Genomic DNA, 13,531 nt, shown 5'->3' with positions numbered 1-13,531 from the left:
GTTCCGCATCATGTTTAAAGGCCCACTGAAGAATGTTGAAACGTGCAGCATTATTCAATGTGTTGACATAATTTTAACTGAAACAGGAAGACAGGGCGATATATCGAACAGCCCCGCCCCTTTTTTTAAATAGCCAATAGCGTTTCATTTATGTTACAGCTCGCCAGAGCCATAAGACTCAGTAAAATCTCTGTCTCCTTCTAATCTCTAACCGTTTCTCCTCATAATGTCCTTTATTTTGCTTATATACAGCAGAATTCAAATGGGTCCGATACCTTTTGTGGTCTGTGCCGACTCGCGCATATATGTGATCCACCCTGTGCTCTCGTGTCTCTGGACTGGAGCAGTCTGTGCTCGTGTTGCGGCAGTTCATGTGACACTAATGTGAAAATGGACTTCATTCGGACTTCATCAATGGAAAGCATATTTACACTCTCTGAAACGTTCCCTATTCTCTATATAGTACACTATGTGCCATGTAGAAACTAGTAAATGTGTGACCGATTTCAGCCGAGGCTTCAGCATCTGTAAGAGTGTAGGAGGGGGCGGGACTTCAGATTCTAGAGAGCATTTGATTGGACCGAAGATTTGACGAGAAACTGAAGTGCGATGTGATGTCATGAAAATCCGTGATCCATTTTAGCGGAAGTGAGAGACTGTAAGTTTTGAATGCTCATATCTCCTTAATGCGAATTTTGTCATTGTTTTGGAACACACCAGCTTATTCATAACCTTAAGGCCAACATAATCATACTAAAAGCTAAAAAACTTAAATTTTGATTTCAGGGGGACTTTAAGAATGTGAAAATGTAAAGTCAATGTCCCTATAATAACAGACCGGCATCTAATAAATTATTCATTCAAGAACGTTGTGCAAGTTTACTGCAACAATGGAGCCATGAACGTCACATAGGCTACTTTTGAAAATCAAGCGTTTAGTTGATCCTGGAAAGCGCTCGTTGTCACAGTTATAAACGCAATGGCGTCCTTTCTTCCATAAGGGGGTTTGGCATCACAGCATTTGTTTCCAGGTGGACCGTTAAAGAACGCAACACAAACGTCTCATGGATATCCTATAGAATTCAACCAACCAGATGACGACTTTGAATATCCTGCAAGTGTTTCCAATGCATCAGACAGTGCGCGTGACATCTGAGGCTGAGACTACCATGGCATGATTTGTAAGGTAATTTAATTTAACTGTATGTCATTGTGTTATATCATTGCTGTAGGAAAGAGCGAAGACTTCATCCCTTGGCCAAACGGACAATCAGCTGCATATGTTGAAACTCTCCAACCCAGGAATCTGCCAAGAATTCATGAGAAAAAAAACACATGCACACATGATGACATCATCTCCAGAAACCCAAGGGACTGATAGAGTCCAGTACATTCCTGTTCAGGCCATGAGCACCCATCCCGTCCGTTTGTGTGAACTCTTGAGTTCGTTTCAGTAATCCTCTTCTTTCTTTAGACCACATTTACTCTGTCTTAATCTATGGCCTGAAAATATCACATATGTAACCACTTAATGTAACTGTGTGTTCCCATTTAGATAATTAAGTTTCATCAAGGGTAAAGACAAGAAAAGTTCAACACACTGCGAAAATCTCTGGAAAAGGGCTTTAGGCATCATTGGGACATTCTGAAATTCTTTGAAATTGTTCCAAGAACAACTAAAGGTCAAAAGGAGCCTTGCACATTTTCACATGAAATAATTTTTCCGACATTAAAATATATTTTAAAGAAATTAATAGTACTTTTAATAGTACTTAAAAAAATATGCACACCTGCACCAGCCAAGCAACTGCCATGAATTGAAATGCTGATGGATAATGTTCTCCAGATTTTACAGACCACATTGTGTGCATTTTTAAATATTCAAAAACACAAGACTGGAAAATAAACTAAAATAGCAAATTAGACACTGAAGAGTGCAAATTCTGCCACTAAACTGAGTGTCACTAAAAATTTCAGACTGTGTGTGGTAAGATGACGTCCTTCATCCCAAACATCAGGGTGGCATAAAGCACTTCACTGAAGCCCTGTGGAAAAACCAAATGACCCGTTTAACAACTCAAATTTCAGACACAGACAAGCACTCAAACCTCAAGTGAATAAAACATCACTGACCCGAGGGGAAGAGTTCTTACCACGGCGTCTCTGACCTGGAGAAAAAAAATCAGGGATTTCAAAATATTTATGTGAATGCAGATGATTTTGTTGAACCATCTGACACAAACATGCCACAATAATAATTTAACTCTAATGCAACTGGCAACCCAGTTCTGGCAAGAATTCGGCTAATGTTCTGGCAAGGTTCTCTCAAATGTTCTTCCAGTAATGTTAATAGAACGTTTGTTCAGAGTTATCTGGTCTTTAATAATGTTCTCAAAACATTAGCACATAAACATTATTTATACACCGTTCATGGAATGTTTTTATTTTCTGAAATGTTTTAGTTGGATGTTCGTCTAACATTTTTTACGTTACTTGGTTCAGAAAGTTCGGAGAACATTCAAAAGTAACAATCTCATAATGTATGAAGAAATATAAAATGGATTGTTTCCTTAACGTTCGCAAAAAGATTTTAAAACATTTACAAAACTGGACATTGTGAATTTTCAGAGAACATTCAGAAATAACGTTTTCGTAATTTAATGGGAACGTTTGCAAAACGTTCTTAAAACACATTTTTGTTAGCTGGGAACAGTAAGTGACCCTGTTGTTATCTTATTTATCTGAGTGGATACTTAAAAAAGGCAGACATATGTGGTTGAAATGGTCAGAAGAAGAGAGATGTCTCCTGCTAATGCCAGAGGAAACACACACACCTTACCCTGCTGGATAATGTCACTGCTGATGTCACAGATGATGTCATCACATACAATTCTGCAAAGGTGAGATGTGCTATTTATGGTGAGATGCTATGACCATAAAGCTGAATGCCAAGCGTCTCCTGGAGAGAAACTGAATTTAAGCATGAAATGCTTTTAGACAAAATCTCATATGAATATATATGTCCATTCTGTTTGTTTTTCTAATTCTCTCACAATTTCATATCTCTATTCAAAGTAAATCAGATTTATATTCCACAGGCACTTGTGCATATCTACAGAACTTGAACACAGAACAAATCACTGCTTTTAAAAGCACTGCCAAGGAACAATATATTGCTCAGATGTTGCTATTTCATTGCTCATGTGTTCTCAGTTTCATACGAGATGTAATATAAGTCTATGGTGTCCCCAGAATGTGTTTGTGAAGTTTCAGCTCAAAATACGGCACAGATCATTTAGTATAGCTTGTCAAATTTGCCCCTATTTTGGTGTGAGCACAAACATGCCATTTTTGTGTGTGTTCCTTTAAATGCAAATGAGCTGCCGCTTTCCAGAAGAGGGCGGAGCTTTAACAGCTCAACAACAACAAAGATGGAGAATCTCACGCAGCCAAAATTACAATTGTCAGTAGAGGTGTTTAGCCTTACATTGTTCAAACCGGAGTCAGACACTGATGGAGAGACTCAGAAAGAAGTTACAACTATCTGGATGTTTCTGAACGGTTAATGGATAAATTTATGTAGTTGCTGTGGAGTTGATTCAACTCATCGACTAGCATGTGCTGTCATGTTAATCTTTTGTGCAAATCCAGCATTGAATTGACCCTCGTTTGTGAAGCAGTCTGGCGTAAAATGACGGCATGACAACAACACTCTACTATAACAACTCTTCCTCTTCTCAAAAGCAGCCCAACATGGCCTCACACCCTTTGTTGCGTGTTCTCGGGGGCAGGGTTTATGTAAATGTTAGGGTTAGTGATGTCACTAACCCGGGAAGCAGCTCGTTGTTAGTCCCTAAACAGAGGTTTCTTTAAAAGAAAATATCTTCCTTTGCATTGAACTTTGAGCGTTGTAAATTTGCAGATGTTGTTCATGCTCAAACAGCAACATTACACACTAACTAAAGTTAAAAAAGTGAAATCATATCAACAAACTTAAAAGTACCAACCCAGCAAACAGGGAACATTTAATGTCAAAGTTATAAACAAAACATTCCTCAAAGCAATGTTAATAGAATATTTATTCAAAGTTATCTGGTCTTTTAAAATGTTCTCATAAAGTTAGCACAAAAAACACTATTTATACTTCACTGTTTTTCTGAAATGTGTTTTTCTGGGCATTCGTCTAATGTTCTTTAAATGTTTTCAATGAACATTCAAAAGTAAAGTTCCCATAATGTTTGCAAAATCCAAAAATAGAATGTTTCCTAAATCCCAGGTGAAAAAAAAGTACATTTCTATGTACTAAAAGTGCTCTATTTTCGCGCACTAATTTTGTACTTAATATACTAAAAATTGTTCTTTAGTACTTCTTAAGATAATCTTAAGAACATCTAAGTGTACTCAATTGCGCTATTTTGAGACAGCATGAAATATGAACTAAAATGTGCTTTTATTATGCTTTCTCTGTATTTGATAAATATATTTAGATAACACTTATAGTACATTTGAACCCATAGTGTACTACAAGTGGTAGCTAAATACATTTTTTTAAATACAGAGATAGTATATTAAAAGCACATTTTAGTTCATATTTCATGCTGTCTCAAAATAGCACAGTTGAGTACACTTAGATGTTCTTAAGATTATCTTAATTAGTACTAAAGAAGAATTTTTAGTATATTAAGTACAAAAAATAGAGAATAGAGCACTTTAAGTACATTATAGAAGTGTACGTTTTTCACCTGGGATGTTTGCATAACCAATGTATAAAACATTTTTAAAAACTTTTTCAACATTCAGAAGTAACTTTTTAAAAATGTAATGCCAAAATAGCAAAACATTGTCTCAGAAGGTTTATCTAAACTTCCTTGGAGGAAATTGGAGGGGGAAAAAAAAAACACAGTCTAGACAAATGTTGACATCAAGAATGTAGAGATATAAAATCAATGTGGATAACATAGCTCAGATCATGGTCTTGGAGAAAAAAAAATATTTTTAAAAAAGACTTGTGACAGACTTATTGGCAAATTTGAGCACAAAGTGAGACACTGTTGAGAACTTCTGAAACTCTACTGAAGTCATGTGTGATCACAGGGTTTTTTTTTCCTCAGGAGAACCATCTGAAAAGCATGAGACATAAGAAAAGTCTCCATTTAATCTAACTGCTGTCAAAAAGAAAAGAAAAAATCTAATTTGTGAGGTTTTATAAAATGCATCATCTTTTATTTTACTCATTTAAACACAAACATTAGAGAAAATGTGGCACAGGAGCTCCACCCACCTGTGTGTGGTACCTGCTCAGGTGCTCAAACAATAAAAGGACTGTTCACTCTGATAAAGAGGCACTTTCTCCAGAGTCCAGAACATTAGTTGATGTTGACTCAACCCGCTGGCACAGATCACACGCTGAAGGATTACTCGTCTTCAAAGATGATGAAGATTATACTAAGAGCCTCCACCACCTTAGCTGTTGGTTGGATTGCACTTTTCATGGGTAAGTAGCAGCTATGTTTTAAAAATGTGAATCACAAAATATTTTAACATTTGACAATTACTTTTAATTTATCATTGTAACAGGGATAGCATTCCCAAAAATGAAGATTCTGTCATTATTTACTCACCCTCATGATGTTCTAAGCTTGTATGACATTCTTATTTATGTGGAGCATGAGATGATATTCTGAAAAATGTGTTTTTTTTGTTTGTTTTTTTTTGTCCATACAATGAAACTAATTGTATTTGTTGTTTTTTACACCATTGACTTTCACTGTATAGAATAAACACATTCTTCAAAAAGCCTTCTTTTGTCTCATTACAAAAGGGTGAATAACTGATGACAAATTTTTCATTTGAAATAATAATTAATTTTAAATATTATGCAAAAAAGATAAAGACACATAAAAAAACCTTTTGTGATGAATATATCAAAATCTGATTCAGGTGTATACTCTGTCAATAACTCTGCGTTGGATTCCCCAAATGAAAGCACAGATGCCTCGACTCCACATGCTTTAACTTCAGTGTTCATGGATCTCAGAATCACTAACCGTGTTTATAATGACTCACTGGCTGACCAGCAATCAGCAGAGTATACAACACTCAAGCAAGAGGTGGACCAACTGGTGAGGGTCTCTTTTTAATCATGCATGTATATGTGAAGCATTCATGGGGTATTTACAGTATTCTGGGATATATTACAGACAACCAATAGATATACAGTATGCCACAGATGGAAGTGAATCATTTGAATGGTCAGGTCAATGACAAGTGGTTGTCTAGAAATCCTTTGAAAAATATATCATGGAACAGTAATGGTCTCAGATGGAAATACCATGGTATTTTGATATATTATGGAATTGAATGATTACACTTACAAAAAAGTACCATTTACCTTGTTAAAAGTACCAATCCCATGTTAATACCACAGTTTATATTAAAGCCATACCACAGTACTGCCATGGTACAGTAATTTTTTGTAAAAAATCAGTAAAAAACGGATAATGTACTGGCAGAAAATTACCAGGACATGATCCAGTAATTTTATAGACATTTCCATTAACCCTAAAACACAATGCAATGAAGTTCAAAATTCAAAATACAGGTAAAACACCTGTAAAAAAAAAAGTAAATACGGAAAATTCTGTCAAATTAATACAGTACATTGTGCCCTATTTTTACTATTTTTTTTAGTGCAGATTTATTTACAAAATATTACAATGTATGCCATACTATGGCCCATCTAAGAAACCATGGTATTACTATAGTACCAATAAAATAAGATATGCTAATGAACTAAAGTACCTTATAGAATACCACAGTATTATTAAGGTGATAAATGGAACTGATTAAATGTACTGTATATCTTGTATGCAATGTAAGTCGCTTTGGATAAAATCATCTGCCAAATGCATAAATGTAATGGAAACCATAGTATTACCATGGTACCAAGTCCAAAAATACAATGATGGTGTATTTATCAATAATATTAAATTAAATTAATGAGCATTTAAAGGGTCATTTGAGAGACTGAGGGTATGTTTACACGACAATGATTTACTAAAAATGGAAAAAAAATTCCTTTGCGTTTTTCACGTACAGACGACAATGATGTCAAAATGTTCAGATCCACGAGAACGATTAAAACGCTGTATTCTGCTGCAAGGCCAGTAGTTGGCAATGTCATTTTGTAAAGAAACTACGCGCTTATAGACTGAACACGTAATACACATGCACATGACGTCACCATTTTCGCAAATTTATCTTTTTACATTTTTTTACACAGAGACAATAACGGTATCGCTTTCAAAAACTTGCACTTTGAAACCAGTTTACAACAGTTTTCATTTTCAGGCCCCCAAAACGCCATTATCTTGTAAATGAATGGCCAAAATGCATAAAACATTTCAGTTTTTAGTTGAAAACGCTGTTGTGTAAACGGCTCCTAAAATCGATTTAACTCTGATGAACATTGACTTTTTCACTGTTGTTCTTTCCCTTTTCCAGTTTGAAGATATTTATGCTCAACCATTTAACACCACTCACCTGATATATTTGGGGACAGAAGAAATGATCTTCAGGTTTGATCAATCTTAGATTAACATCCAATTTAAGCGATAGAGAATATCTGATCTTATGAGTTCTTCTCTTGCAGTAACGGGTCAGTGATCGCCACTTCTCGACTGCTGTTTGGGCCGACCCAAGTCAATCCAGAGATTGTGAGAGACATCTTTTTGCCTGCGTACAAACAAATTCCATCGCCGGCACTAGAGATCGACCTCAGCTACACTGAAAGTAAAATAACAGTCGACAATAGTTGATTTCACATTGTTTTCACATTGTTCATTGACTGGGGTTTTACTTGTAGAATTAAAAGTTAAGAAAAGACCATCTAAATCAGACAAATACAACCAAATCTCACAAGAAAATGTAACTATTTTACAAGATGGCAGTTTTGTATGAATCCATACAATGTGAATCATATGAAAAGTTAGATTTTTAGAAAAATACATCACCAACTAATAAAAAGTAAATTCAATCCCAACCACAGATAAACTATCAACTGAAGAACCTTTTGAAGAAGAGAAGACCTTCAGCAGACCACCAACGACAACACACATAGGAACACCCTCTACGACCACGCCCTCCATGGCCACGCCCCTCACTTCCACTCCTGACATCATAACGGATGCCGAATCCCTCACCAGCCGCCTTCCATCCACACACACACCCGACATGTCCACTTCTGTTGTTGTAGGAAACATCACACACTTCATCCACTCCACCTCCTCCACACCCTTTAACGCAACCTCAATGCACCCAAACACCACAGCCAACTCTCCAATGAATAACGCAAGTATTTCTGCAGCACCCAACAGCACCACCAATGAAGTAACCAATGGAACCACAACAGAAGTCCCCATTGGGACCACCACAACAGCACCAATTGGTACAATCACTTTACCTTCCAATAGCACCACCACCACAACTGACACCATCACTACAGTCCCCAATGCCACCATCACTGCCTCCCCAAATGGCACCACCGCCTCCACAGCCCCCAATGACACCTCCACTACAACCCTCAAGACCACTTTTACCTCCATCCACATCACTGTTGTGAACCCGACATTCAGCTCCACTCCATTCCCAACAGCACAGCCCTCGAAGACCACGCCTGTGAATTATTCACCTACCGAGGCCTCTGCTCTGGTTCCTGGATGGGGCGTCGCCCTCTTAGCGCTGGCGGCTATCAGCCTTTTCCTCCTCATCATCCTCATCATTCTGGTGAGTGATCGAGGGTGTAGGATCAATATTGTATGAACCTTTGGTTTTATGGAGAACATGGTAGTAACTTTTAAATTTGTATTGATTGTACATTCATCTGAATAAATAATAAAACTGACCAACATCTATATTATTATTATTATTATTATTATTATTATTATTAAGTATAGTGGTGGTATATACCAGATTATATACCATACTACTAAATAATTACCATATTCATCCATCCACCTTATTTTTCAACACGGAAAGCTGTTTTCTGTGAATGTGCGAGACTTCCGATTCATTAGACTCCATTTAAGGAGAAGAATATCAACGTGCAGTAAATAGTAAAACTGTTTGTTTGTTTATAATTAAGATAGTACATTAAAATAATATGCTAAGAAATACTAGTTTTCAATATCAAGTGTTTTGTACATCTAAAAATAGCTGAAAGTGAATCACACCGGAAGCCAGACACATTCGTTTTACAAATGGCCGCGCCCGTACGCGAAAAATAAGGTGAATAAAGCAATGTATTTATGGTAACATACTCAAAATAACACCATTATGGTTCATTTACATGTACATAAAACTATCATAAATATGTCCAAAAAGCGAATGTATGTGGTACTTTTTTGTCAGTGACTGTACTGTTAAAGGACAAAAGTGTTCCTCCTCTCAGGTGGTGCTCTGGTGCTGTTGTCCGAAACGAAGAGTTTTCGTGAATGAACCTGAAGAGATGAATCCTCCCATGTACTACAATCCAGACATCCCCATGTACTCAACGCAAAGCACGTTTGATACAGCCAACGGCAAACAAGCGGTGCGATACTATCCAATTCATTCTGACATTTTGTTCCTATACAGTTCGTTTATGAAACTAGATTCTATAACAAAAGTGACTCCCTTAAATTTTAGGTCTTCATACCAGCGAGTTCAGATAGTATGTGCATTATGAACAGAATCAACGAGTTTAAGTTGAAGTATTAAAATTATTAAAACTGATATAAAAAATGTAACTGATAAAATCTAAATAGAAATGTGAAAAAATAAAAACGACAACAGCTCATAACAAAATTACTTAATTAAAATGAAAACTGAAAATGCAAAAATAAAAGCTATTACAAAATATGAAAAAAAAAAAAATACTATAATAGTAGGCCTATATAAATATTAAATAACACAGCAATAGAGTAAAAATGCAACACCTGAATTAGACAAAAACAGAACCACAGCATTTTTTGAGAGGATGAAAGCAGCAGGAGATTTTAAGTATTAAATCCTTAAAGGCACAGTACACATATTGATATTTACAATAGCTACAGGACTTATTCTCAAGTTAAAAAGGGGGATTAACTTTGGTTACCTGCTCATACAGACATAATGGATCTGCTCCTGCCTGCTGATGGATGAATGGGAGAATTTGAGAGTCACACTTATTAGTAAATGCAGAATGAAAACACTGTGTGAATGCAGCTTTACATGCAGCTTAGAAAGCATCAAGAACCTTGTACTTTAATGCAAAAACTTTAATGCAGCATTTTAACCTGTTCACACGACTAACAATGCAACATAAACCCAACATTAAGATTGGATACAAACGCAAATCTTGTTTTGCAACTTTTAACTATATAAATAGAACTGCATCTTTATTGTGGAGGGAAACAAAGGGGTTTTCAGGAGGGTTCTCCATCACTATCTGTGTCCATGTAAAACACTGACCCCACAATCACGGATCAGAACTGGGGAAAATTGGCTACTGTTACCTGGCGTTCCAGCGTCCCCGTCGCCTGCACAGGCCCCTCTTTGTGCGGCTCTGACTGAGAAACCTGAAGCGTGGGAAACTCGACTCTCGTTCAGAGACTGTGAGGCCTCCATCTGCGTCTCCTCCATCGTCCAGTAGCCACGGCGTCACCGCTCACAATGCCCTGCCTACATTCGAACAATAACGGGAGCCAGGAGAGAAAGACTTAAACTCTGAATCTAACCCTTGAGGCCTCCAGGGCTGAATGCATCTGAGCAGCAGATTTTGGTCGACAGCTGATCAGAGCAGAGAGTGATTAACTGAACTGAGCTGAACGGAGGCGTTTGTTAGGGCACTGGCATTTATATTAATAACAAGCTGGGATGATTCACAGTGATAATGAAAACAAAATGATCAAAATCCCCCTAAATGCCCCAACTTACTTTCCTTATGGACCCCAAACACAAAATGGCAGACTAAAATGGAAGAAACAGGGGCGTAATCATTAAACTAAACAGAAAAAAGATTTATAAGACATTCGTTTTAGCACTTCCTGTACTGCAGGTTATGCAAGACCTCATCAAGCTGAAAAATTTTAAAAAAAAGTATTTTTTAATAACTCAAAATAAAAAAAGTAAGGGAATGGACCATTTAGTTTATGTGATTTGTATTCATAAATGTAAACATATTTTCTTTTCTTTTTTTAAATTATGAATACAAATCACATAAACTGAAATGGCCCATTCCCTTGTTCCATTAAGATTTATACAAAATGTTTTATTAAGCTCTAGGTTTTTTTTACTCATTTAAAATTATTAATCCATAATATAAATAATATGTAAAGATTATTCAATTCAATCTGATCGAATTTTACTGTACAATTGAAATATGTCAATCTTAAAAACAGGCAGATTTTTTTTATTGTAGTCATACAATAAAAATAAACCGACAAACAAATGAACAAAAATAAAAGAAAATTATTTATAATATACAAATATATTAAATAAAAAAATTATTAAAAAAAAAATATATGTAACACATAAAATAATAAAAGTAAATATGTAAAATACAAATAAATAATTTAAATAAAAAATATCACAAATAAAACAAACAACAACATTTTATAAAATAAACAAAATATTATACAACCCAAATTCCGGAAATGTTGGGACGTTTTTTAAATTTAAATAAAATGAAAAATAAAAGACTTTGAAATCACATGAGCCAATATTTTATTCACAATAGAACATAGATAACATAACAAATGTTTAAACTGAGAAATTTTACAATTTTATGCACAAAATGAGCTCATTTCAAATTTGATGCCTGCTACAGGTCTCAAAATAGTTTGGATGTTTACCATGGTGTAGCATATCATCTTCTTTTCAAAACAGTTTGAAGACATCTGGGCATCGAGGTTATGAGTTTCTGGAGTTTTGGTATTGAAATTTGGTCCCATTATTGCCTGATATAACTTTCCAGCTGCTGAAGAGTTTGTGGTTGTCTTAGATGTAGTTTTTTCGTTTAATGATGCGCCAAATGTTCTCTATAGGTGAAAGATCTGGACTGCAGGTAGGCCAATTCAGCACCCGGACTCTTCTACGACGAAGCCATGCTGTTGTAATAGCTGCAGTATGTGGTTTTGCATTGTCCTGCTGAAATACACAAGGACTTCCCTGAAATAGACGTCAACTGGAGGGGAGCATATGTTGCTCTAAAACCTTTATATACCTTTCAGCATTCATAGTGCCTTCCAAAACATGCAAGCTGCCCATACCATATGCACTTATGCACCCCCATACCATCTGAGATGCTGCCTTTTGAGCTGAATGCTGAACACTTTTTCACTTTGAAACAGTCCATTTTAAATGAGCCTTGGCCCACAGGACACAACGTCGCTTCTGGACCATGTTCACAAATGGCTTCCTTTTTGCATGATAGAGCTTTAGTTGGCATCTGCAGATGGCACGGCGGATTGTGTTTACCGACAGTGGTTTCTGGAAGTATTCCTGGGCCCATTTAGTAATGTCATTGACACAATCATGCCGATGAGTGATGCAGTGTCGTCTGAGGGCCCAAAGACCACGGGCATCCAATAAAGGTCTTCGGCCTTGTCCCTTACGCACAGAGATTTCTCCAGTTTCTCTGAATCTTTTGATGATGTTATGCACTGCAGATGATGAGATTTGCAAAGCATTTGCAATTTGTTACAGACCTGTTATAAATTAACTTAATTAGTTGCTAGATGTTATCCCATGCCAACTTTTTTGAGACCTGTAGCAGACATCAAATTTGAAATGAGCTCATTTAGTGGATAAAAGTGTAAAATTTCTCCCTTTAAACATTTGTTATGTTATCTATGTTCTGTTGTGAATAAAATATTGGCTCATGTGATTTGAAAGTCTATTAGTTTTCATTTTATTCAAAATTTAAAAAACGTCCAAACATTTCCGGAATTCGGCTTGTATATATAAAAATAAAACAGTAAATAAAAAGAGTTCAAACTGCATAAAAATAAATAAAGGGGGTTACTTTTGACATTGTAGTTTTATGTCTGATGCTGAAGGTAGTATAGTTTTATTTTCAGAATTGGTGTTATGATGTGCATACAGGTACTAATAACTGACTCTGTTAATAACAGGACGTCAGAGAAAAACCTCCGAAAATCCGAACAGGAATGTATGTGGTGAACAAATGATGGACACAGGTACGGTAAACACACACATGCAGCAGTACCTGTGACACACTTAACAAACCCAGCAGAGCTCAATCTCACACTTTGACTCCATCATTCAGGTTCTCTGAACCCCCGACATTGTCACTCACTCCACGTGTGAAGAACAAGGCCTGAGGAAAACTTTTGTTGGAAGAATAACTGTCATTCAACCGGCACTGCACTGCAGGAAGCTGAACAGACAGGGAAATGATTTTACATGCCATTACGATCTATTTAGAATTTATTTTCCTACAATATACCTTTGCACAATGTACTTTGTAACTTTTACACATTGATTGAATGAT

The 13,531-nt window shown here is 36.2% G+C and overlaps 1 protein-coding gene and 1 long non-coding RNA gene across 2 annotated transcripts; one reads left to right on the top strand and one right to left on the bottom strand.

Moving 5' to 3' along the window:
- Positions 1-1,245: 1,245 nt before the first annotated feature.
- On the bottom strand, positions 1,246-9,518 carry LOC125243622. Its single transcript, XR_007179073.1, has 4 exons — positions 9,398-9,518; positions 8,694-8,822; positions 2,134-2,168; positions 1,246-2,045 (listed from the first exon to the last, which is right to left on the bottom strand). It is a non-coding gene; the product is annotated as an uncharacterized LOC125243622 (long non-coding RNA).
- Positions 5,714-13,447, top strand: LOC125243619 (cell wall integrity and stress response component 4). Its single transcript, XM_048153393.1, has 7 exons — positions 5,714-6,122; positions 7,504-7,577; positions 7,652-7,791; positions 8,048-8,784; positions 9,449-9,589; positions 13,152-13,217; positions 13,307-13,447. Exons 1-6 carry the CDS (start codon positions 5,916-5,918, stop codon positions 13,206-13,208), a joined length of 1,356 nt encoding a protein of 451 aa, XP_048009350.1. The 5' UTR covers positions 5,714-5,915; the 3' UTR covers positions 13,209-13,217; positions 13,307-13,447.
- Positions 13,448-13,531: the final 84 nt, after the last annotated feature.

This window comes from Megalobrama amblycephala, linkage group LG13, assembly GCF_018812025.1.
Source record: "Megalobrama amblycephala isolate DHTTF-2021 linkage group LG13, ASM1881202v1, whole genome shotgun sequence".
Taxonomy (NCBI): domain Eukaryota; kingdom Metazoa; phylum Chordata; class Actinopteri; order Cypriniformes; family Xenocyprididae; genus Megalobrama; species Megalobrama amblycephala.
Note: the sequence above shows the minus strand (reverse complement) of the source record. Positions and strands in the feature narration are given on the sequence as shown.

Excerpts from the sequence above, each read along its gene's own strand:
- LOC125243619 (XM_048153393.1), top strand. The coding sequence starts at position 5,916 with ATGAATATATCAAAATCTGATTCAGGTGTATACTCTGTCAATAACTCT. Across the intron at positions 7,792-8,047 it reads CGACCTCAGCTACACTGAAA|ATAAACTATCAACTGAAGAA; the intron begins GTAAAATAACAG and ends TCCCAACCACAG. Across the intron at positions 9,590-13,151 it reads CAGCCAACGGCAAACAAGCG|GACGTCAGAGAAAAACCTCC; the intron begins GTGCGATACTAT and ends TGTTAATAACAG.